The following is a 24,784-nucleotide window of genomic DNA, read 5'->3' on the forward strand; positions in this document are numbered from 1 at the left end:
GTATAAGGTAGGGCCTGAGCATGTATTATTTTAAAACTCTCCAGGTGATTCTAATATGCAACAATTTGAAAACACTAGCTTAGGAAATTGTTGCATAATTAAAAAGGCTAGTCTTCAGTTGAATGAATCCTCATGACTTGATTTCAGGGGGTGTATTATTTTTTTAAGTATCTGGTAGGTATATCTCCCTTGATTAGGAAGCAAATACTTTAGGGAAGAGGTTTTCTGGTTTATTCATCATTTTCTCTCCACATCTTGAAGAATGAAAGGCACATAGTAGTTGCTAAATAAATATCTTTTAAATGAATACGTGATTGCCTTATACTTCTTTCATATCTTTATATTCTAGTAGATTCATGAAGATAAGAATGCAAAAGATATTTATTGAAAAAATGAATGACTGAAGCAATTAGGGTAAATGTTTAAGGCAAACCAAAGTCTTATAATATATATTCATATTTTAAAAACACATACATATATAAATAGATAAAAAGTAGCAAAAGAACATATGAGTGCAATATTTAGCAGTTGAAAATTAATTCATTGAATTTTCAAATATTCTTCACATTCTTACACTTAGAAACAAAAGTAATCCTAAACAACTAGCTCTTTAAGCTAACATCCATAAGCACATGCAGATAAGTTGTTTTTTTGTTTTTTTTTTAAAGAATTACAGCTTAATCTTGAAGAGCAAACGTCATTTTTCAAAATTCAAGTAAATGAAACTTTAGCACACATCATGATAGCTTTTCCAGATAGTTGTATAAAAAAAAAAGATTATTTCTGATTAAAATATTTGGTATCACCTATTGTCACTTGCTCTCCATTGAGATTCACTAGTTTCTCAGCAGTTTCACATTGATAAAAACTATTTTGGCACTTCCTTATATAATGTTCTATTTAGAAAAACCTTATTCATAAATAGACTTCCTTTTTAGTAGCTGAATTCTTAGATATGGCTTCACTTACCAAAGTTCCACAAGTATTACATAATTTTCAATTCAATTAGTATCTTAAACTACGAAACTTTGGTTTTCTTAAAATTAGCATTGGTTGCTTGATTGTAGGTTTGTCACCAAAAAGTGCTGCTTCACTTTCAGAGGCTGGAAATCTTTTCTGATATATCAAGGGATATTCCTTCTGAAACTTAAAAATGAGGTGAGGAATTAGAGGGTATTTAACATTATTACCTGAGCTGAAGCCACTGGTCAACATTTTATAAGGATTCAATGCCTTTCTCAAAGATGTATTACAGAGATCAGTATCCTTTCACTTTATTCTTGCTTCTCCCTCCACTTTCTCACACATGAAAGGTACCCTGTAATATTTCTTAGATTCCAGTTAGCATTAACATCTAGGATTCTCTTCTGCTGTTAATTCTCCTAAATTCCAGATGTTCTTCCTTCTCAGTGGTAAAGCCTATGAAGGTCACAAGGATCTAGTTAGTATATTTCATACTTCTTTGAGTGTCTCAGACCAGGAATTGGACTTGCCAGAATCATGTGGCTACAGGGTTTTGATGTAGAGCTAAAAATTCTAAATGGTAATGATGAGTCACTAAAAGTTACATATTATAGTCCTAAGTTTACAATTATTTTCCCAGGGTAATGCATGCTTTAAATATAAAACACTGGAAGTAAAGGAGAGTATCTGTTATTATGGTTATTATGAAAACTTCAGGACAGAGTAAAACCAGCAGGTAGTCATACATAGCCTACATATATGATATTTAAAATTCAAAATATTAAAATGAGAAATTAGATTCTAAATGTCATTAAATAACAATCAGCAATAGCATATTAGAAAATATTTATGATTGAAACTTTTTCATTCCCTTACCTGTTTTAGTTTTTTCCTTTTCTCCTTCACAGGCAAACTCTTATTTTTAATAATATTCTCTAAAAGTTCTGCAACTGCAGCTTGAGAGGTAGAAACTTTTTGTTCATCAAACTCCTGAGCACTAATTTGTTTACAGTATGAATACGTTGGCAAAGGAGCAATCACTCCATCTCCAGGATTTTTAATCTGTAATGAACAAAATGATACATACAGTCAAATCCATTAATTCTGGTCATGTTCCTATTTGGTAAAGGGTTCTTCTGATGGGTTTTAATACCTATTATTTTGCCACCAAACATTCAGCACTTTAAGAAAACTGTATTATGCAGCGGAGTAGCAATAAGTCAGTAGCGTCTCAATCCCAGCCCTACAACCTACTAGCTTTATAACCATCAGTAAGTTATTTAAACTGGTCTTGGTCTGTCTCCTCATCTGTAAAATGTGAATGTACGTGAGATAATGTATATAAAATGCTTAGCACACAAGTATTAAATAAAGGTAGCTAACATCATTAGAACCAATAACCATGGATTTTATTCTTTTAACTACAAAACACTAACAAAGTGATATTTTAATTCATCTTAAAACATTAACATTTTGAAATGGTAATAAAGTGTTCATCTACTATTTTTGAGATGTAAGAGCATGGGCAGGGCCCATAACATCTGTAGACAAGGTGATTAGGAACCAAGATGGCAGAGTAGAAGGACGTGCTCACTCCCTCTTGAGAGAACACGAGAATCACAACTAGCTGCTGGACAATCATCGACAGGAAGACACTGGAACTCACCAAAAAAGATACCCCACACCCAAAGAAAAAAGGAGAAGCCACAATGAGATGGTAGGAGAGGCACAATCACAGTAAAAACAAATCCCATAACTGCTGGGTGGGTGACTCACAGACTGGAGAACACTTATACCACAGAAGTCCACCCACTGGAGTGAAGGTTCTGAGCCCCACGTCAGGTTCCCAACCTGGGGGTCTGGCAATGGAAGGAGGAACTTCTAGAGAATCAGACTTTGAAGGCTAGTGGGATTTGACTGCAGGACTTCGACAGGACTGGGGGAAACGGAGACTCCACTCTTGGAGGGCACACACAAAGTAGTGTGCACATTGGGACCCAGGGGAAGGAGCAGTGACCCCAGGGGAGACTGAACCAGACCTACCTGCTAGTGTTGGAGGGTCTCCTGCAGAGGTGGGCGGTGGCTGTGGCTCACCCTGGGGACAAGGACACTGGCAGCAGAAGTTCTGGGAAGTACTCCTTGGAGTGAGCCCTCCCAGAGTCCACCATTAGCCCCACCAAAGAGCCCAGGTAGGCTTCAGTGTTGGGTCTCCTCAGGCCAAACAACCAACAGGGAAGGAACCCAGCCCCACCCATCAGCAGTCAAGTGGATTAAAGTTTTACTGAGCTCTGCCCACCAGAGCAACAGTCAGCTCTACCCACCACCAGTCCCTCCCATTAGGAAGCTTGCACAAGCCTCTTAGATAGCCTCATCCACCAGAGGGTAGACAGCTGAAGCAAGAACTACAATCCTGCAGCCTGTGGAACAAAAACCACATTCACAAAAACAGACAAGATGAAAAGGCAGAGGGCTATGTACCAGATGAAGGAACAAGATAAACCCCAGAAAAACAACTAAATGAGGTGGAGATAGGCAAACTTTCAGAAGAGAATTCAGAATAATGATAGTGAAGATGATCCAAGATCTCGGAAAAAGAATGGAGGAAAAAATGGAGAAGATGCAAGAACTGTTTAACAAAGACCTAGAAGAATTAAAGAACAAACAAACAGATGAACAATACAATAACTGAAATGAAAACTACACTAGAAGGAATCAATAGCAGAATAACTGAGACAGAAGAGTGGATAAGTGACCTGGAAGACAAAATGGTGGAATTCACTGATGCGGAACAGAATAAAGAAAAAACAATGAAAAAAAAATGAAGACAGCCTAAGAGACCTTGGGGACAACATTAAACGCAATAACATTCGCATTATAGGGGTCTCAGAAGGAGAAGAGAGAGAGAAAGGACCCGAGAAAATACTTGAAGAGATCATAGTCAAAAACTTCCCTAACATGGGAAAGGAAATAGCCACCCAAGTCCAGGAAGCACAGAGAGTCCCATACAGGATAAACCCAAGGAGAAACATGCCGAGACACATAGTAATCAAACTGGCAAAAATTAAAGACAAAGAAAAATTATTGAAAGCAGCAAGGGAAAACTGACAAATAACATACAAGGGAACTCCCATAAGGTTAACAGCTGATTTCTCAGTAGAAACTCTACAAGCCAGAAGGGAGTGGCATGATATACTTAAAGTGATGAAAGGGAAGAACCTACAACCAAGATTACTCTACCTGGTAATGATCTCATTCAGATTCGATGGAGAAATCAAAAGCTTTACAGACAAGCAAAAGCTAAGAGAATTCAGCACCACCAAACCAGCTCTACAACAAATGCTAAAGGAACTTCTCTAAGTGGGAAACACAAAAGAAAAGGACCTACAAAAACAAACCCCCCAAACTTAAGAAAATGGTCATAGAAACATACATATTGATAACTACCTTAAACGTGAATGGATTAAATGCTCCAACCAAAAGACACAGGCTTGCAGAATGGGTACAAAAACAAGACCCATCTATATGCTGTATACAAGAGACCCACTTCAGACCTAGGGACACATTCAGACTGAAAGTGAGGGGATGGAAAAAGTTATTCCATGCAAATGGAAATCAAAAGAAAGCTGGAGTAGCAATACTCATATCAGATAAAATAGACTTTAAAATAAAGAATGTTACAAGAGACAAGGAAGGACATTACATAATGATCAAGGGATCAATCCAAGAAGAAGATATAACAATTATAAATATATATGCACCCAACATAGGAGCACCTCAATACATAAGGCAACTGCTAACAGCTATAAAACAGGAAATTGACAGTAACACAATAATAGTGGGGGACTTAAACACCCCATTTACACCAATGGACAGATCATCCAAAATGAAAACAAATAAGGAAACAGAAGCTTTAAATGACACAATAGACCAGATAGATTTAATTGATATTTATAAGCATTCCATCCAGAAACAGCAGATTACACTTCCTTCTCAAGTGCAAACAGAACATTCTCCAGGATAGATCACATCATGGGTCACAAATCAGGCCACCGTAAATTTAAGAAAATTGAAATCATATCAAGCATCTTTTCTGATCACAATGCTATGAGATTACAAATAAATTACAGGGAAAAAAACCGTAAGAAACACAAACACATGGAGGCTAAACATGATGTTACTAAATAACCAAGAGATCACTGAAGAAATCAAAGAGGAAATAAAAAAATACCTAGAGACAAATGACAATGAAAACATGATGATCCAAACCTATGGGATGCAGCAAAAGTAGTTCTAAGAGGGTAGTTTATAGCTATACAAGCCTACCTCAAGAAACAAGAAAAATCTCAAATAAACAATCTAACCGTACACCTATAGGAACTAGAGAAAGAAGAACAAACAAAAGCCAAAGTTAGCAGAAGGAAAGAAATCATAAAGATCAGAGCAGAAATAAATGAAATAGAAAGAAAGAAAACAATAGCAAGGATCAATAAAACTAAAAGCTGGTTCTTTGAGAAGATAAACAAAACTGATAAACCATTAGCCAGACTCATCAAGAAAAAGAGAGGACTCAAATCAATAAAATTAGAAATGAAAAAGGAGAAGTTACAACAGACACTACAGAAATACAAAGCATCGTTAAGAAACTACTACAAGCAACTCTATGCCAATAAAATGGACAACCTGGAAGAAATGCACAAATTCTTAGAAAGGTATAACCTTCCAAGACTGAAACAGGAAGAAATAGAAAATATGAACAGACCAATCACAAGTAATGAAACTGAAATTGTGATTAAAAATCTTCCAACAAACAAAAGTCCAGGACCAGATGGCTTCACAGGTGAATTCTATCAAACATTTAGAGAAGAGCTAACACCCATCCTTCCCAAACTCTTACAAAAAATTGCAGAGGAAGGAACACTCCCAAACTCATTCTACGAGGCCACCATCACCCCGATACCCAAACGAGACAAAGATACTACAAAAAAAGAAAATTACAGACCAATATCACTGATGAATATAGATGCAAAAATCCTCAACAAAATACTAGCAAACAGAATCCAGCAACACATTAAAAGGATCATACACCATGATCAAGTGGGATTTATCCCAGGGATGCAAGGATTCTTCAATATATGCAAATCAATCAATGTGATACACCATATTAACAAATTGAAGAATAAAAACCATATGATCATCTCAACAGATCCAGAAAAAGCTTCTGACAATATTCAACACCCATTTATAATAAAAACTCTCCAGAAAGTGGGCATAGATGGAAGCTACCTCAGCATAATAAAGGCCATGTACAACAAACCCACAGCAAACATCATTCTCAATAGTGAAAAACTGAAAAAATTTCCTCTAAGATCAGGAACAAGACAAGGATGTCCACTCTCACCACTATTATTCAACATAGTTTTATAAGTTCTAGCCACAGCAATCAGAGAAGAAAAAGAAATAAAAGGAATACAGATTGGAAAAGGAGAAGTAAAACTGTCACTGTTTGCAGATGACATGATACTATACATAGAGAATCCTAAAGTTGCCACCAGAAAACTACTAGAGTTAATCAATGAATTAGGTAAAGTTGCAGGATACAAAATTAATGCACAGAAATCTCTTGCATTCCTATACACTAATGATGAAAAATCTGAAAGAGAAATTAAGCAAACACTCCCATTTACCATTGCAACGAAAAGAATAAAATACCTAGGAATAAACCTACCTAGGGAGACAATAGACCTGTATGCAGAAAACTATAAGACACTGATGAAAGAAATTAAAGATGATACCAACAGATGGAGAGGTATACCATGTTCTTGGATTGGAAGAATCAATATTGTGAAAATGACTATACCACCCAAAGCAATCTACAGATTCAATACAATCCCTATTAAATTACCAATGGCATTTTTTACAGAACTAGAACAAAAAATCTTAAAATTTGTTTGGAGACACAAAAGACCCCAAATAGCCAAAGAAGTCTTGAGGGAAAAAAACAGAGCTGGAGGAATCAGACTCCCTGACTTCAGACTATACTACAAAGCTACAGTGATCAAGACAATATGGTACTGGCACATAAACAGAAACATAGATCAGTGGAACAAGATAGAAAGCCCAGAGATAAACCCACGCACCTATGGTCAACTAATCTATGACAAAGGAGGCAAGGACGTGCAATGGAGAAAAGACAGTCTCTTCAATAAGTGGTGCTGGGAAAACTGGAAAGCTACATGTAAAAGAATGAGATGAGAACACTCCCTAACACCATACTCAGAAATAAACTCAAAATGGATTAAAGACCTAAATGTAAGGCCAGACACCATCAAACTCTTAGAGGAGAACATAGGAAGAACACTCTTTGATATAAGTCACAGCAAGATCTTTTTGGATCTACCTCCTACAGTAATGAAAATAAAAACAAAAATAAACAAATGGGACCTAATGAAACTTCAAAGCTTTTGCACAGCAAAGGAAACCATAAACAGGACGAAAAGACAACCCTCAGAATGGGCGAAAATATTTGCAAACGAATCAACGGAGAAAGGATTAATCTCCAAAGTATATAAACAGCTCATGCAGCTCAATATTAAAAAGAACAAACAACCCAATCCAAAAATGGGCAGAGACCTAAATAGACATTTCTCCAAAGAAGAGATACAGATGGGCAAGAAGCACATGTAAAGCTGCTCAATGTCACTAATTATTAGAGAAATGCAAATCAAAACTACAATGAGGTATCACCTCACAACAGTTAGAATGGGCATCATCAGAAAATCTACAAAGAACAAGTGCTGGCAAAGGTGTGGAGAAAAGGGGACCCTCTTGCACTGTTTGTGGGAATGTAAATTGATATAGCCACTATGGAGAACAGTATGGAGGTTCCTTAAAAACCAAAAATAGAACTACCACATGGCCCAACAATCCCACTACGGGCATATAGCCAGAGAAAACCATAATTCAAAAAGACACATGCACCTCAATGTTCATTGCAGCACTATTTACAATAGCCAGGTCATGGAAGCAATGTAAATGCCCATCGACAGATGAATGGATAAAGAATATGTGGTACATATATACAATGGAACAGTACTCAGCCATAAAAAGGAATGGAATTGGGCCATTTGTAGAGACGTGGATGGATCTAGAGACTGTCATACAGAGTGAAGTAAGTCAGAAAGAGAAAAACAAATATCGTATGTTAGCGCATATATGTGGAACCTAGAAAATGGTACAGATGAACTGGTTTTCAGGGAAGAAATTGAGACATGGATGTAGAGAACAAATGTATGGACACTAAGGGGGGAAAGCGGTTGGGGGGTGGGAGTGGTGGTGTGATGAATTGGGCGATTGGGATTGATATGTATACACTGATGTGTATAAAATTGATGACCAATTAGGACCTGCTGTAGGAAAAATAAAAATTTGTAGACAAGAGAAAGAATTGTGGGGGATAGTTATACTTACAGTAAGTCATGGCAATATTAGAATAGTATGTATAGGAAGAAACATGAATATGTGTGTTGGGCAGCCAAGGACTGCATATAGCAGACATCTGTTGTTTTTGGATGCTTAGATTCCTTCTCTCCTTATAAAAGTTCTTCCCATTCTACTCCAACTATCCTTACCTTTTGTGAAGAACAGATTCTTCTCTAATCTATGTAGAGCCACTCAGAGAATGGGCCCTCTCTTCAACCCACTCACCCTCAACCACCTAAAGAATGTGCATTTAATCTAGATTTGGCCACTCTGTGTCCATACCATTAACTTTTCAAATTGGAGGTGAGGAATGTTTTTTTTTTTTTCCTTTGGATTGCAAATATAAGTCTATGACTCAAGATCTTTAATCAGCCATATCCAACCATGTGAAGGAGCCATTTTTAAAATATAGGACCGAAATGGAAATAAGTGATGAAGGGATGGAAACAGTCCTATTGTTATTTGAATATCCATATTCTGTCTACATTCTCGACTTTTGGAGGTTATTTATGTGAGCTGATAAAGTCTCCCTTTCTGATTAGGCTAGTTTGAGATGAGTTTGCCACTTGCAACTGACTAATGCAGAGAATTTTAAGACTTAGAATACATACATGGCCCTTTCTTAAGTAGTCAAGATGTTTCTCCACTGCAGTCTGTAGGTAAGAGGGTACTTGGAGAATTTCCTGTTGATGATCCATCAAGAAAGAAACTAATCGTGCAGCAAGAAGCTCATCAAGATCTACTTCTTCAGCACAGCGTAACACACACCGAGAAAAAGTATGTATCATCTAGAAACATTAAAAGATGTGAATTTAAAAACTTAAGGTTTTATATAAATTAGAATACCAGTAATTTCTAGGTAGTATTATGCTAAAGGATTGAGATAAAGTGATAAGCAGACTTCAGCTTACAAAATGAGGACAATAACTTATTACATTAGAAAGAATAAAATGCCAATTTTTTTATAGTGCTTGTTAAGTATTTCCTTAATATAAATTCCAAATGATTACAGAAGTCTTAGCTTTTTCTTCAATTTTGTCTCAATTTTATCACTAAACACCTAGGTTCCATTAATACCATACAAATATGGTGCTTAAAGACTGTTAGAGAACAGTGACTTATTAAATTAACCCCATAAAAGCACAGACTAGGAGAATATATAAACACAAGTGGTTACAAGGTTGGCATCATTTATCTTTTGAAACTGGAAAACAGTTTTTAATCCTATTCTATTAGTCTTTCAAAACAATTAGTACATTGTATTTTTCAATTCCATCATGACAATCTTCAAATCCTGGGGTAAATTTTGTGTTTCAAAACTAATTTACTCTCATTCATGTCCATATGACCCACCAAATATAAGACACACACATGTACACACGCACACATAATAAACACACACCTCATTCTAAAATAATTTGAATATCAGAATTGTATTTTAAGTATTTTGCACATAATAGATGGTGAGCATATTTATTGAATTGAAATATTTTTGGTCTTATTCCTACATGCCTGGCAGGTTTTCCTATCTTTTTCCAATGCTCAGTCCTCAGCTTTTATTCTTTGTTTGCTCAGCTTTGTAGAACTCATTTACTCCCATAGCCTCAACTACCACTTTTCCAAAAAATATACTTTCTGCCCTAATATTTCTTCACCAGGTTCATTTCCAACCTTCTGTCTGTAGGATAAATTTCACTTAGATGTTCTATAACCTCAACCTCAAAAAGTGTAAAATCAAAATTACCCCCTTCTTACTCATATCTCTCTAAATATCTTTTCCTACAAACTTCCCTATGCTTTTTAATGATGCCACAATTACTTAAGAATAATTCTTCCTCTTTATATTAGGTATGTCGTTTTATTAAAAAACTGTCCTTAATAAGTGGAAGAACGGAGCTTAGCTACAGACTCCTTGCTACAAGAACATTCTGTAAATTGAAGCTGTGCTCTGAGGAAGTGGCAGCTCTTTATAGAAAGACAGAGAGAGAGAGTGAGAGAGAGAGAGAGAGAGAGAGAGAGGAAGAGAGAGATAAAGAGAGGGAGGGAAAGAGATATTAGAGATACTATTTCAAGAGTTCATTTCCAGTCAACATCTGCATATAAATGCCTTGTTTCCCTCATCTTCATATGGAGCCTAAGACTGCTTCACAGTACCTCTCCCAACTTCCTGCCCACAATGACAAGCTATCCTAATTCACATAACACATCAAATACAACTTTCCCACTACTACAATATCTGAAACACTTTGACTTACTACACATGAATTTCCCATTAATTCTTTATTTCACAGGGTTATAGTGCCCTTCGGCTTTCAACAGTGCCTACATCTCCTCTTCCTTCCCCACCAAACAGAATTGGCACAAGGCAATATAATATGGCCTGACAGTTAACCACTATGAAGTGATATAGCGTGAGTGAATAGGCAAAGTCCTTAGGTAAAGATCAAGATGTGAAAGTATAAAAGACTGGGCACAAAGGATTAATGTACCAGTATTCTGCTGCTAGGAAAGGTTAGACTTTCAAGAGCCTTTTTTTAACTCAAGAATCTAGGATTTCAAGACCACGACATCACTTGAGTAGTATGCTTAGATGGTTTGGTCTTCTTTCTTTCTTTTTTTTTCGGTGGTGGGGGTGCGGTGCAGTTTATGAACCGGACTTATTCTTTCCTTAAGAAATGAACTTACCAGTGATCTTGTACCCATTGCATCATGAAGTTGGGGCATATCAACATTTTGACTCATTCGCGAAATCATGCGCATTAGAAGTTGAAGCCGTCTACGATTTGGTGGGGGAAGTAACAAACAACACAACTGTAGTGCATCGATGGCAACCCTCTCTAAATGAGGTTGTAGCAAACCTAGAAGGCAAATTACCCCCCAGAAAAAAATCATCAATCACACTAGCTGCTTTCATACTACTAGCATATAGTTATATAAAGGCAAAATAATATTTTAATATTTTGTTTCTTTTGACTATTCCCAGAAATTTCCACATTCTTCAAAAGCATGGTAAGATACTCATTATTTTCTTCATAACCCATTGGATTATGAAGGATTGAAAATCCTTCACTTATTACAAATAAAGTGACTCAGAATAAGTGCAATTTAAGGGAAAGAAAAGGAGTGCTTTAGGTAAGTAGAATAAATCTTGGTTATGCCATGACAAGTCTTTTACAATATGAAACTTTCCTTCTGGAGGGAAAAAGGAAAGCAATTTCAGAGAAGAAAAGCCAGGTAAGTGAAATAGGGTTAGTAAACACTAAAAGTTAACATTACATGCGTTGAAAGCATCAACCTTACTTTGTGTGCCAGTCAACATAGAGGAAGCTGGAGGTAAAGAGTTTTCTGAAAGTTCTATTGTACTTTTGCAGAGTCTTTTATTGACTGTAGTACTAGACTCTCCGAGTTCACCTTCCATAGCTGTTTGCACACTTGTGCTGCCTTGTCCAAGATTTGGTTTCATGATAATTTCAGCCACTGGCATATTAATATAACTATTCCTTCTTGTACTACTTCTTAAAAGTAAACTCTGAGATCTACAAAGCTGTTTTGACTTGCACTTTCCATTACATAACTCCTCTTGGTCTTGAACGGTCAAAGTAGAGGTTCTTTTAAAACCAACACAGAGTGGTTTTTGAATACTTTCCTCTGAATGAAGATGCATTAGGGATTCCTGTTTGGTCTCAGACTCTAAAAATTGTTTATTATTTTGTCCTTTTATGTTCAGAACAGATTGATGGAAGACACTGGAGACCTCTTTACTTGAACTCCCTGGTAAATCTACAATTCCTTCTAATGAATAGCACCTTGGTTTGATGCTAGAGGATAGAACATGCATACTACTTAAGCCTATTAAATTATGACAACGTCCTCCCATTATGTCATTAACACTGGCTCTTCTGTTTTTTAAATTAACTAGCTGCATTTTCTTAGCATAGTTTTCTTGAAATCCTTGATCACTTATCTGCAGTCTCTCAGTAGTATCTGATTCTTCTTTGTTTTTGTCTTTATGAAGCAGACTGAGAAGAAGACACTCAGTTGATTTGAAGGAATTCAGACTGTTTAAGTGAAGGATTTTTGAAGACTGTGGATCATCTTGGATTTTATGTATCCCACTGGGTCTATCTGAAACTGTGACGTAGCCACAAACAACTACCAGGAAATGAAACAAAAATTAAGATGCAACTGTATGACAGTGGACAAAAATAAAACAAAAACAAGAGTAACGTTAAAAAAAACAAAGCATCACTATAGTACATATTGTTAGTATAGTACAAATAGCAGTTGCTTAATTCAGAAGCCACTTAAATAGGACACATGCAACATTCAGTTACAAAGTGCAAGACTCGAGGTTTTCCAACTTGTGATGAAAATAACTTTAAAATTTATTTCAACAATCTAATTAAATGGATTCAGTCAAATACATGAAAAAATATCTACTTTCAGTCTACAAGTATTAGAAAATTCTTAATTATAAGACAACTGTAGTTTAATAAAACATATATATAGTTTTTGTTTCTGGTACCTGGTATAGAACTCCTAAAACCCATCTCCAGAGTGACAGGAGTCTTTTGTTATTCACAATGGGCCTATTAGAGCTAGCCTCAGTTTATGCTAATGAGGTGATTTAGGCTTAGCCCTTCTTGGAAGGTTGGAACTTTTAGCCTTACCTCAGACCTCCCTGGAGGGGGTGGTGGGGTAGTGGTGGTTGGTGGAGGTCAGACTTAGTCAACAATGAGCAATGATTTAATCAACCATGCCTATGTAATGAAACCTCAATTAAAACTCTGAAACAACACAGCTATGGGAGCTTACCAGTTGGTGAATACATGGACACGCTTGGGGGGATGACATTCCTGGAGAGAACATAGAAGCTCTGCACAACCCTTACCCCCATTCCTTGCCCTATATATCTCTTCCATTTGGCTGTTCCTGACTTGTATCCTTTATAATAAACTGGTAATCATTAAGTAAAGCACTTTCCAGAGTTCTGTGAGCCATTACAGTGAATTATTAAACTTCAGGGGGTTGTGGGAACCCCTAACTTGGTAGTTAGCCAGGCAGAAATGTCAGTAAACCTGAGGACCTCATTTGCAGCTGGTGCCTGAAGTGAGGGCAGCGTTGTGGAACTGAGCCCTTGATCTCTGGGGTCTGAGCTAGCACTGGGTAGTTAGTATCAGAGCTGAAAGACTTTGTCCTCAACTTTTTGGGGTCTGGGTTAACACTGGGTAGTTGGTGTCAGAAATGAACTGAATTGTAAGACACCCTATTGATGTAGAGAATTGGTGTTGGAATGGTATATTTGAATTACTGGAAAACAACATAACAACAACCAGAGTATTCCTGAAGTTTAAAATAATTTATAGCCTGCCACCTTCATGTTTACCTATACTTTTAGATCTTTTAAATTATGGGGGACTTGGAAACTAATAAAATAAATTTAAATAATAAATAAAAATCTATACATACCCAAAATGTTCACAAATAATTCATAATATTCAAAGGTAAGTAGAGGTTCAGGGAGATCTAGAAAATAATCTGCAATTGTTCTGAATACATCTCGTTCAAATCCAACATAAGTTGGATTATTCATATCATTACTTCTTGGCCCTAAGTAGAGGCAAAAAATAAAAAAAAAGATGAAATATAATTTATTTTAAATATAATTTTTAAAGATACTTATAAAAAGCATAAAACATATACTTATTTCATGAAGGAGTTATGTTTAACAAATTGTCACAATTTAAAAATTTAAATTAAATTTAATTTAAACTTAAATTTAATTAAATTTAATTTAATTTAAATTTAAATTTAGATAAATTTAAATTTAAATATGCATATTTATTTCCTTCTATGCATATCTCATTCCTTCTCACCATCTTTTCATTAGAAATCACTGCAACTATTAGCATTTTGTTTAATTTTAATATTTATATGACTGAAAAATTGTATATAAAGCAAAATTTGAAATATATTTTAAAAGCATCAGGACAGCTTATTTTAATGGGATTTTATCACAATTCATTTTATAAAGCAAAGATTATTTGGATTATGCAAATAATTCTTTCAAATTGTCTTTTGTAAATTTACATTTTTGTGATTAAATTTTGCCTGACGTGAAGCATACCCTGAATGAGTTTAAATAATATCTTTACATCGCTGTTCCATTAGCTTAACATTATTGAAATAATCATGTCTACTCATTAGTATTTTCCTCAGAAATAAATTCTGATCTTATGTTACAGGTGAGGAAACTGAAGCTCAGAGCAACTTGCTTAAGGTAAAAGGGGTTTGGTGGCAAAGCTAAAATTAGAATTTAGAGCAGTATAAAGTGAGAGCAAGTCACAGGATCTTGAGGTTTAATAGCATTTGAAGTGTGGTCCGTGGACTTTATAATCAGAATCATCCAGTGTACCTATTAAAAGTATATATAATCTCCTCTAAACAGTCCAGAATCTATCAGAATTCCTATGGAGCTAGGAATTACTGATCTAGAAATGTTTGCTTCTGGTTCACTAATTAAGTAGTTTCCTAACACGGAGCTGGGCATCTTGCTATAAGAATCTTCTGAGACGTGATTTAAAAAAAAAAAAAATTCCTGACATACTGAATCGACTGAATCTGAATATTTGCTGAGTTTCTCTAGTGGCTGTGATATGCACTCAGATTTGAGAGTTACTATGTTATCTTTCAAGTTAACACACATACACACACTTAATAGCTTAAAGGCTAATAAGGATTTTATGTGGAACAAATAGACAATTTTTCTGAGGCGGATATAAGAAATATTCTTAATATGTAGAATAAAAAATTTGATAATCATTAAAAGTTTTCTAAGATAGAAAATACTTTACTGGAATTAAAAACAGAATTTACAGTTAGAGAATCTAGGTTTGAATACATAGCTCCTTATGTATCAGAAAAAAAGACTTTCTAAGCCTTAGTTTTCTCTTCTAGAAAAAAAATTATGAATAGTATATTGATCTTTGATTCCTGTATGTCACAGGATTACGGTGGGGGATTAAATAACAAACAAGTTAAATAAAAGTCTTAATATTGCCTCTGGCTAGACATATTGTTGTTAAACTGGAATTTAGTAAGCTATATCTTGGTATCATTTATGTATAATGTGGATTGAAAAGAAAAAGAAACAAATCCCTAAAGATGGGGCATCAGAGAAATCCCTGAAGTATGCTATCTGAGTTGCTAATCATGAGCCAAGGTATGAGAGAGAAGGACAGTTACGTAGCGAGAAGGTAGAAAGAGAATCTCAGAAATCTTTAGCTTCTGATCAAGATCTTTACCTTGAATTGATAAATTTTTTCTATAACTAATATTATTTACTTATTGCTAGTTATCCTGTTATTTTGTCATATTGACACCCAGTGGACAACAAGGGAATATATACTTATCCTGAACATTAATAAAATACTAATTTTATAAAAACTAGAAAAATACTTTTGTAACAAAATTATTAAAATATAATTTAACTTTTGATGATTTAGAAGCATCAAAACACCTCTGCATATTTTAAAAACTGATTTTCGAGAGCAATTAGGGTTTTGTACTAGAACTAGGGTCTTAAATTATAAAACTCACTGATCACTATGGAAAAAACTTGAAGAATGAAATGCTAAAAAATGATCTGATTAATGACAGACCATTTTTTTTCATAAACATAAAAGTCCCATTAATATATCCTATGGAGTAGAAGCATGTCATGAAACACCAAATGTTGAAGCTGTGTACAATGGCAAGGGGACTGAAGTGGGTTTTATAAGATTTCATTTCTGATGGAAACTTTCAACTTACCAGCTGCTTTACTTAGAAGTTGCTATTTGAACTCCCTGGACTCACTAAGGCAATTGATGTAGATTATACCTAAACATCCTCTGAGATCCTCTAGCCTATGATTTTATGATTTATGAGAACTGAGTCATAAATGACGGGCTTGGATTATAAAATCACTATCTGCATAGAAAAAGTTAAGGGCTCTATAACACACTCCACATGCAAAGAAGTGTAATCAGTTCTACTAGATATTCATTTAAACATCAACAGAAAGAATATAATTTAATTTTATCAGGACTTTATAAATTATTAAAAATAATTCCTTGGTTCTTATTAAATATTTTATCAATATAATACACACACACACGCACACACACGCACACACACACACACAGTTTAACTTACAATTTGCTAGGCACTTCATGGCAGATAATACCCAGTGAGGAAGGTCATCTACACAAAAAATTAATAGTGTTCAATCATACAATTATGATGATAGTATATTTAAAACTTCACACTTATTATATTATATAATTATACATACGTGTGTGTGTGTGTGTATATATATATATATATATATACACACACACACACATGTATGTGTACTAGGATTAAAAATGATTACATATTTAATAAGACATAGGGCCAAGACAGTATTTTACAATACAAGTTTAAAAAGTTAGCTATGCTATTTGAATATTACTGATTTGAGTGAGACCTATGATTGAAACAAGCTATATTTGAATATTAAGGTACTTTCACAGTGAGGCTTGCTTAAAATCTTTCAATTGCCACTATGTTAAACATGACACATAAGTGTAGCAGTTTTTTGACACAAACACAAAAACCACACATACATTTGACTTGAAAAGTTAATAGTTATAAAGAATAGAAAGCTTAGATGGAGAGCATATAATCAAGTTATTTTAGGTAATGAAAGATACAACTGGTCCAAAGCTACAAGCATACACAACATAGTTCTTAAGTTTTAACATTTACTTTTTTGCTCCTACAATTAAACCCTCAAAGTTCTTGCCCACAAAAAGAAACTCAAAGTAATGCATGTCAATTAATTCTACAGACAGCAATTGATTATAAAAATATGAGCCAACATTTTCAGTAAATTTATTAATACATTTCCTATAAGCTTTCCAATACATCTGGCTTAAATTATTTCCCCGATTTTCCTATCTTATATCTGAAATCAATATATTATATAAACACATATATAATACAAAGCCAGTGTTCTTTAGAATACTGTTCATGAGAGTTTTGACTTATTTTATAGGGTGTTACTTTGGTTTTGTATGTATGTCTTGACCCCTTTAAATTTGTATATAACTTCTCATGTAAGCTCCAGGAAGGCATGGACCATTTCTCTCTTGCTCATCACTAATCTTTAGCATAGTGCCTGGCACATTGTAGGTCCTCAATAAAATGTGATTAATCAATAGTTTTAATTATATTTGCATACCTTTTGGATGCTTAACCCTGTCATTAAAAAAAAAAATCATTCAGGAAACCACCTTAGGAGCTAAAATAAGTGTGAATAATATTCATTTAAAAATTAGCCCACTATGATTACTAACGCGCCTCTGATAAATCAGTAGTCTCCCTGACGTTCTCTCAACTGAAGTATTCTACTTTCTACATTTTGTTCTCTCTTTATCGCCACAATAGCTGCAACCTTTGTTAGCATGTTTAAAATGATTCCAACTTCTTTTATTGATACCAACCTGATTTGTCTTGCAGTATAACTACTCCATGCTTACTTGTATTGGTCATGTTGTACATTATACATTGAGGAATTACTTGCTTGGGATTTATGACTTCTTCTAGGGATGACACACCTAAAATTGTTTGCAGGCTAAATAGGAGAAAGAATACAAACTGTTTTTCCTCCATAGAATAAGTGGAATAGAATACAAATATGAAAGAGTTTGAATGGAAAACAAACAAAGCTTTTGGAATATTTTTCTTAAATCAACCTCTAAGACTTATATTAGTATTTACTTTAAAATATCTTAATAACTGTTGCAGGATTCCAATATAGACCCCAAACTAGAGCTACAACTTTGAGTCAAAGAAAAAGCAAATTATATTGAAAACATTCTACTTCTATTGCACCAGAACTATCGCAAGAATATTTAAGAAACACATATACAGGTTAAATTCTAAGCTTTGCGAATTAATCTGTTCTTCCTCAACTGCATATCTTGATGAAAATATCAAATTAACATTCTAAACACCTCAGGAACTTGCTTATAGCTTAGTTATAGCTTACTAGATCAGAATAACATATCTCCAAGCTTCTTCAACATCTTTCTGGCTTATTTCTCTATTATCAACGGAGTTTTCTTGATGTTCATTGATTATTTCACAGTTCATTTTCTCTGCATTTTCCTGAAAAAAGAATTACTTTGGTTTAATATGGTATGCTCACATTTTGGAAATAATGAACTGACACCACTTCTAATATTTAGTAATTCTATTAGTATCAGCCCATTGTGGAGCTGTAAGGTGTCACTTGAAGAAATAATGCAATATATTGTAATAGAGCTTTCGGTTTTGCAGCTGCCTCCACTACCCTCAAATTAATTTAAAACAAAACATGCTTAAATTATACAAATACTATTTCAAGTATGTCTCACTACCATTTTTATTTTCGTTTCTGTGAGTTCCAAACAAATTTACACATACATTTTTAGAATATAATATAGTTAAGAGATTCCAAGTGTTGGCTTCAAATATTAGTCATTCACTTTTAATGATTCTATTATTAAGCACGCAGTAATTATATTTATACTAGTAAAGGATGTTTTACCTGAGAGAAATGTAATCCATGCTTTTTAGGAGTTCTCCGAGATAAGTTTCGTAATTTAAAAATACTATCTTTATCTTTGGAAAAGTTCTCTATTCTGTTTTTTCTCAATTCTGGATGCCTTCGTGGAAGAGTTTTAAGTGGAGAATTTGCAGGAAATCTGGTTTAAGAATAATATGCAATTAAATAATGTGAGATCATAAACAAACTTTTAGTGCCATTTATCTTAAAAATAACTAAAAAAACTGGGTTTATTTACATTATCAAGGAATGAATTTTCTACATAAATTAATTTTCCCATTAAACCTTTTAAAAAATTTTAATAGTTTCCTGCTTTCTTTAGTAAACTGTATGTATTTCAAAGATACAAAAAAGTACAGAAAATAATATAAAACAACATCCACATAGGTAACCATCAACCAATGCAACTATTAACATTTTACCAAGACTTCTTTATCTTTTTAAATTTTTTTAAATTAAAAAAAAATTTTTAATTTATTATTATTTTTAAAAATTAATTAATTAATTAATGGCTACGTTGGGTCTTTGTTGCTGCGCGTGGGCTTTCTCTAGTTGCGGCGAGTGGGGGCTACTCTTCATTGGGGTGTGCAGACTTCTCATTGCAGTGGCTTCTCTTGTTGTAGAGTACGGGCTCTAGGCACGTGGGCTTTAGTAGTTGCAGCGTGTGGGCTCAGTTGTTGTGGCTTGCGGGCTCTAGAGCGCAGGCTCAGTAGTCGTGGCATGTGGGCTTAGTTGCTCTGCGGCATGTGGGATCTTCCTGGACCAGGGCTCGAAACTGTGTCCCCTGCACTGGCAGGTGGATTCTTAACCACTGCACCACCAGGGAAGCCCCATTATCTTTTTTATTAATGAAAGAAATTCTTTGCTAATTCTATTTCTCTCTTCCTAAGGGAAATCATTAACCTATAGTTAGTGTATTTCCTTCTTGTTCATGTTTTCATACTTTAAGTAAATATACATAAACAATATCTCTATGGTATCTTTTAACATACATCAAGTTTATGCATAAGTTTTTAGTCACCTCAGAAGTTATTTTCTTATTCCTCTGTCCTAAAAATAGTTTCTTATATTCTTTCAGAAGAGTTTTATTTTCATATTTAGGTATTTAATTCATGTATAACTCACACCAAGTTTCTTTATATGTAAGGGTTTATATTCTCAGCACTTAATGGTCTTAATTTAAATTTAATTAAGCCCAGATAATCAGTTAAGGCAATTATCCCCTCATTGTTCCTCAAAATTGACTTGGACCTTTACATTATCAAATTAACTCTAAAATCTGCTTGTTAAATCCTACAAAAAATTATGTAGGGGTTTTGAATGAAGATGCACTGAATTTATACATAAATTTGGGAAGAAGTGACTTATTTATGACACTAAGTCTTTTCATTCATGAACAGAATATCCTTCTCCACTTATTACTTTAAGTACAATTTGATAATTTTCTCCAGTAAGGTCTTACACATTTTTGTTATACTTTATTTTTAACTACGTCATAGTATTGTTACCACTATAAAAGCACTAGAGGTAGAGAGACTAGTTGAAGAGTTATGCAGAATTCCAGGTAAGAGAGAATAGTAGTCTCACAAAAAGAACATTCATTAAGAGAAGTAGACAGATCAGAGAATACTGAGGCAACATGATAGACATGGTTTGATAATTACATCATATTTAAAAGGGAGAAGGGAAAGAATGAAGGTAACTACAGGGAAGACTGTGCCATTCATTCAGATATGGATATAAGAGGTCAGAATTTAGGTTAAGAGATGTTAGTGATTTTCCATATACTATATTTGAAGTGCCTGTTTAATAGGCAAAAGTGGGCCTAAAGCTCAGGAGAGGTATTTGGGTTGGAGGTTTGAAAGTCATAAGAAAAGTAAGTGGAGACATGGTATGAGATTGCCCAGGGAGAGAGGTGAAGGGTAGACAAGCCTAGGACCTTGAGGACAGTAAAAGCTAAAGGATGAGCAGCAGCAAAGGAACTCAAAAGGTGACTGATGAGTAGTAGAGAGAGGAAAGATTTGTAGGGTGTTATACAAGATATTCATATGCTTGTTATTGCAGTTTACTTGTATGACATAAGTCATCTTTGACACATAGGCAAGAATCAATTTCTACATTTCATTTGAAAAGTACTAATTTTGCAGAGTAAAAAAACATGGGGGGCTTTCCTGGTGGCGCAGTGGTTGAGAGTCCGCCTGCCGATGCAGGGAACACGGGTTCGTGCCCCGGTCTGGGAAGATCCCACATGCTGCGGAGCGGCTGGGCCCATGAGCCATGGCCGCTGAGCCTGCGCGTCCGGAGCCTGTGCTCCGCAACGGGAGAGGCCACAACAATGAGAGGCCCGCGTACCGCAAAAAACAAAACAAAACAAAACAAAAAAAACCCCACAAAAAACACATGGGTATTAGAATCCAAAGACCTAATTTAAGGGATATATAATCAAGAACTCCGGGTACGAGAGAGAAAAATCAATTATGCTGGCCTGAGGGAGTCAGAAAGGCCCCACAGATGCTACAATACAGCTGACATGAGAAGAAACGTGTTTACTAGTCTGATGAATGTGTACATGAACATATTTCAGACCAAGGGAATAAAATTTGTTGAAGCATAGTCTCAGGCTCTTCACCTGTAAGAAGGAATTAATATTTTCCTTGCTGAGCTATTCTAGGGATTAAATAAAGAAAACATGTAACTCATAAAGTAGGGCTTCTCATACATGATAAATTCTTAATAAATAATCTCTTCAACCTGTGGTATATTTCTTTTGTTAGTTATTATATAAAGTTTGCTATTTTTTATTTCATCACATGTGTTCTTAGATTCTATAGATTACATATCACTTGAAGGTAAGGACCTGTGAGAACTTGTCTTGTAATTCTTAAATCTATGAAACTAAAGATTGATAACGTTCTGTCCTTGACATGTTACAGAGCTTTCAGAATATGTAAAAGTGACACTATCTTATTCTTTCCTCCCAACTCCTTATTTTATTATAAGTTTGAATTGTGCAGCAATAACCTTTAACTAACTTTAACTTTTAAATGGTTTTAATTGGACTAAGAACAGTAAGTTTTCTGCAGAAAATATTACTTCCCCTGAAGAGGCTGCTGTTTTAGTAAAAGTATTAGAAGTGGAGTGAAACTTCATTGTTAAGTAATTCAGTTTTGCAGTTATTTCTTTGTTTAGTACCTGAATAGCTGACTGTTGTCATCAAGATTTTCTGATCCCCATTTGCCTTTGATATCTTCAATGACATGGTTCTTAAGAAATTTTCTCAATAGCTGGATAGTCTGTTGCCTTGTAACTTCAGGACCAAAATTGCTATTATTTCTTAATAGGTCATAAAGCCAGTCTACTGCTTCTCCTGCTGTAAAACAATTGCCATATTTTTTAAAGTGTTGCCTGTGTTTCCTTAGAGGCATTCCCACTCGAAAAGATGTGGTAACTTCATTCCACTGCAAATGGAAAGGAAAAAAAAATTTTTTAATCAGAGAAAATTCTCTCATTCGCATCTTGTTAAATCATTAAAATTCATGAAGAAATCACTTGTCTTATTTGTGCTAAAGAAAATTTTACATCCCATACTGATTTATTTTTATTAATTCTAGTGTTGTAATAATATTTTTATGTAATAGTTTTGGACTACAAGCACTTCACTGGCTGGTTGGCTTACTTAGGAAACCTAGGAATAAAGAACTACAATGAACCTGCCTTTAGTCCTCAACAGAGAAAGCATTTATTCCTGTTTCTTCCTGTTTCTTTAACCTCAACTAATATTAATAATATGATAGTAGCATTTGTGTCAGACACTATGCATTACACTCATTATTTCACTTTAATTCTCACAATTCTATGAATAGGTACTATTACTATCCCATTTTCAGATAAGGAATATGAAGCACAGAGATATTTAATAATTTGACAAAGGTCACACAGCTAAAACCCAGGCATTGGATTGACTCTAGAACCTGTACTCATAACTAACTATGCAGGCCAAACAAAACTCTTGGCAGGCAATAGTTTTACTGGTAAAATACCTTTAGTATTAAAGTATTAATATACCTTTAGTATATTTACTAGTGAAGATCCCAATAATTTACATAGAACATATGCAGTAAGTTAAGTTTTAAGTCTACTGTTTGTTTAATGACGCTGTGATATATCTACATTTTCAAAAGATACTCACACTTTCCAAAACTGTTTTCAAATTACCCAAACTTTTGGGTTCGTGGCAGGTCTACGAGGAGTGGTATAGAATAAACATATAACTTTTTAATTAAAAAATCTTACGTTAGAGGTTAAGAAATCTGATTTGTAACCCCAACTATGCTACTACTCACTATGCTACCACTTATCTAACCTATGTGGTCCCAACATCACAACACAGAATTTAAGAGCTGAAAACACAGTAACTGTATCCTTTTCTTTCCACACTTCATATATTATTCAAGAAACTTATATTGAGCTGCAATTTATCCAGAGAATAAGTTGTTTGTTATTCTACAGATCACAGCACACTTTCACATACAGTATGTCTACTCTAGGACATCTTTTAGCCTGGGCATGTATCATTAGCTCTAGTTTACCAAGGTGGAAACTGACGCTCACAGAAGTGACTCTCCTAATGTCACATAACCAGTGGCACAGTATCCTCTTGGATTGATGATCCAAATACACAAGACACTCTATGCAAGTACAAATCCAGTGACTACCAACAGTGGTTCCTGATGGGTATTTAAAACATTCTTAGTTATGAAATAGCTGTTACTGAATGGCATTCAGTCGGTACATCCTGCATTAAATTCTACAGGACCGGCTAAACGAAGCTGTCACAAACAATCGGGCTTGCCCCCAGTCTGACCCTACAAAGCACTGGAACTCAAAACTCTTCTCGAATCCTAATGCGGGTAGAAAATCAGGCGTGCGGAGCGGCTAAACTCAGAATATTCCAAGACATTTCAGGGGACGCCGACAGCACCTAGAAGAGGGGTAGCTTCAGAAGCTGACTCCGATGCGCCCACTTGGGGTGCCCGGAGCAAAGGAGGGGGACAGGCGTGCCCTGCAAGGGTCCGCGATATCCACGAACTCCCCTCATTCTCCTCTTCAGCCACCCAAGAGGTTCTGCGACCTATCCCTCCGCCCGAGGGAAAGCTACAAACGTTCTCACGTAAAAGCAGCCATCACCCCGGCTGGCCAGTCTCGTTAATGCGCGGTCTTACCAGCCTGGTGGCCCGATAAGGCCCGGGAGGCACACCCTGATTTTCCATTCCGCCCACTGGGCCCGAAGGTCTGTCAGCGCCCGGTGCCCGGCATGGCGGCGCAAGGCGACACTCAGCCCCCGAGAAGCCGGCGGCAGCGCGGCCTCCCACAACCGTCGGCCCCGCCATCGATTTGAATACCTCAGAGGGCTGCGCTGATTGGCTGCGCCGTTGGGCCACGTGACGCGCCGCCCTGACCCCGCCGCAGTCGGCGTGGGCTGTGGACTCTTAAGGCTTTCGCGCGGGGCCGTGGGGCTTGCGCTGGCTGGTCTACTCCCGGGCGGGGCCGACGAGACAGGCGCCCGGCTTAACCTGGCTTCCCTGTAGCTGCTTCTCCCTCTTGCGGTCGTTGGCGAGGCGGAGTCATGTTTCCACATTCAGAACGGGTGAGGCGGTTTAGCTCCCCACAGCATGGTTTGGAGCCAAGCCTTCGGGTTGAAGGAATTTG

The 24,784-nt window shown here is 35.7% G+C and overlaps 1 protein-coding gene across 1 annotated transcript; it reads right to left on the reverse strand.

The window, feature by feature from the left end:
• Positions 1-1,005: 1,005 nt before the first annotated feature.
• DEPDC1 (DEP domain containing 1) lies at positions 1,006-24,345 on the reverse strand. Its single transcript, XM_065885722.1, has 12 exons — positions 24,298-24,345; positions 22,268-22,533; positions 19,058-19,214; positions 18,518-18,636; positions 17,970-18,100; positions 16,639-16,686; positions 13,912-14,052; positions 11,743-12,594; positions 11,128-11,300; positions 9,054-9,230; positions 1,840-2,025; positions 1,006-1,146 (listed from the first exon to the last, which is right to left on the reverse strand). Exons 1-12 carry the CDS (start codon positions 24,343-24,345, stop codon positions 1,006-1,008), a joined length of 2,439 nt encoding a protein of 812 aa, XP_065741794.1.
• Between the last annotated feature and the right edge of the window lie 439 nt (positions 24,346-24,784).

Source organism: Phocoena phocoena, chromosome 1, assembly GCF_963924675.1.
Source record: "Phocoena phocoena chromosome 1, mPhoPho1.1, whole genome shotgun sequence".
NCBI lineage: Eukaryota > Metazoa > Chordata > Mammalia > Artiodactyla > Phocoenidae > Phocoena > Phocoena phocoena.

Bases quoted from the DNA above. Each gene is read 5' to 3' on its own strand.
- DEPDC1 (XM_065885722.1), bottom strand. From the start codon at position 24,345: ATGGAAAATCAGGGTGTGCCTCCCGGGCCTTATCGGGCCACCAGGCTG. The intron at 18,101-18,517 runs GTAAGCTATAAC...TCTCCTATTTAG, and splicing joins AGATATGTTATTCTGATCTA to CCTGCAAACAATTTTAGGTG. The intron at 11,301-11,742 runs GTAAGGTTGATG...TTTGCCTTCTAG, and splicing joins TATGTTGACTGGCACACAAA to GTTTGCTACAACCTCATTTA.